This window comes from Apaloderma vittatum, unplaced genomic scaffold (assembly GCF_000703405.1).
Source record: "Apaloderma vittatum isolate BGI_N311 unplaced genomic scaffold, ASM70340v1 scaffold17208, whole genome shotgun sequence".
Classification (NCBI taxonomy): Eukaryota; Metazoa; Chordata; class Aves; order Trogoniformes; family Trogonidae; genus Apaloderma; species Apaloderma vittatum.
The window spans coordinates 2,125-2,552 of NW_009731384.1; the positions used below are offsets into that span (position 1 = coordinate 2,125).

General features: G+C 58.4%; 1 protein-coding gene across 1 annotated transcript in view; it reads right to left on the reverse strand.

The window, feature by feature from the left end:
• Positions 1-428, reverse strand: part of SELP (selectin P (granule membrane protein 140kDa, antigen CD62)) — a gene marked incomplete at both ends in the record, with an annotated part of 8,288 nt that overhangs the window by 1,220 nt on the left and 6,640 nt on the right. Inside the window, one exon of the mRNA XM_009875168.1 lies at positions 82-267. Within this exon, the coding sequence (XP_009873470.1) occupies positions 82-267 (186 nt within the window). The remainder of the gene's footprint in view (positions 1-81; positions 268-428) is intronic.

Below are 428 nucleotides of genomic sequence, written 5' to 3' on the forward strand. Positions count from 1 at the left end.
GACTGGGGGTGCTAAGGGGAAGGGGAAAGCAGTCTGCTAAAACAGAGCACTTCCAGACACACACGTGACCCCAAGACCTACCTCTGCATTGTGGTGTGTTCCCGGTCCAGGTCCCCGTGGCCGTGCACTCGCGACTCTCCGACCCCGTCAGCAAAAACCCCGTCTGGCAGGAGAAGGCACACGTGGAGCCAAATGTGAAGTCCCCGTGGAAGTGGGAGCAGGCAGCCTGGCCCATCTTGGGGATGGCTACTGCTGGGCATTTGATGGCTGCAGGAGTGGAGAGGCACACTTTAGAAAGGAGCTGGGGAGACCACACCGTTGGGACCAAGAGACTGGGGAACATCATAGTGTCATCCCAAGGCCAATGACACTTGGAGCTCCAGCAGCAGCTCTACCTTCACATCGTGGAGCATCCCCAGTCCAAGTTC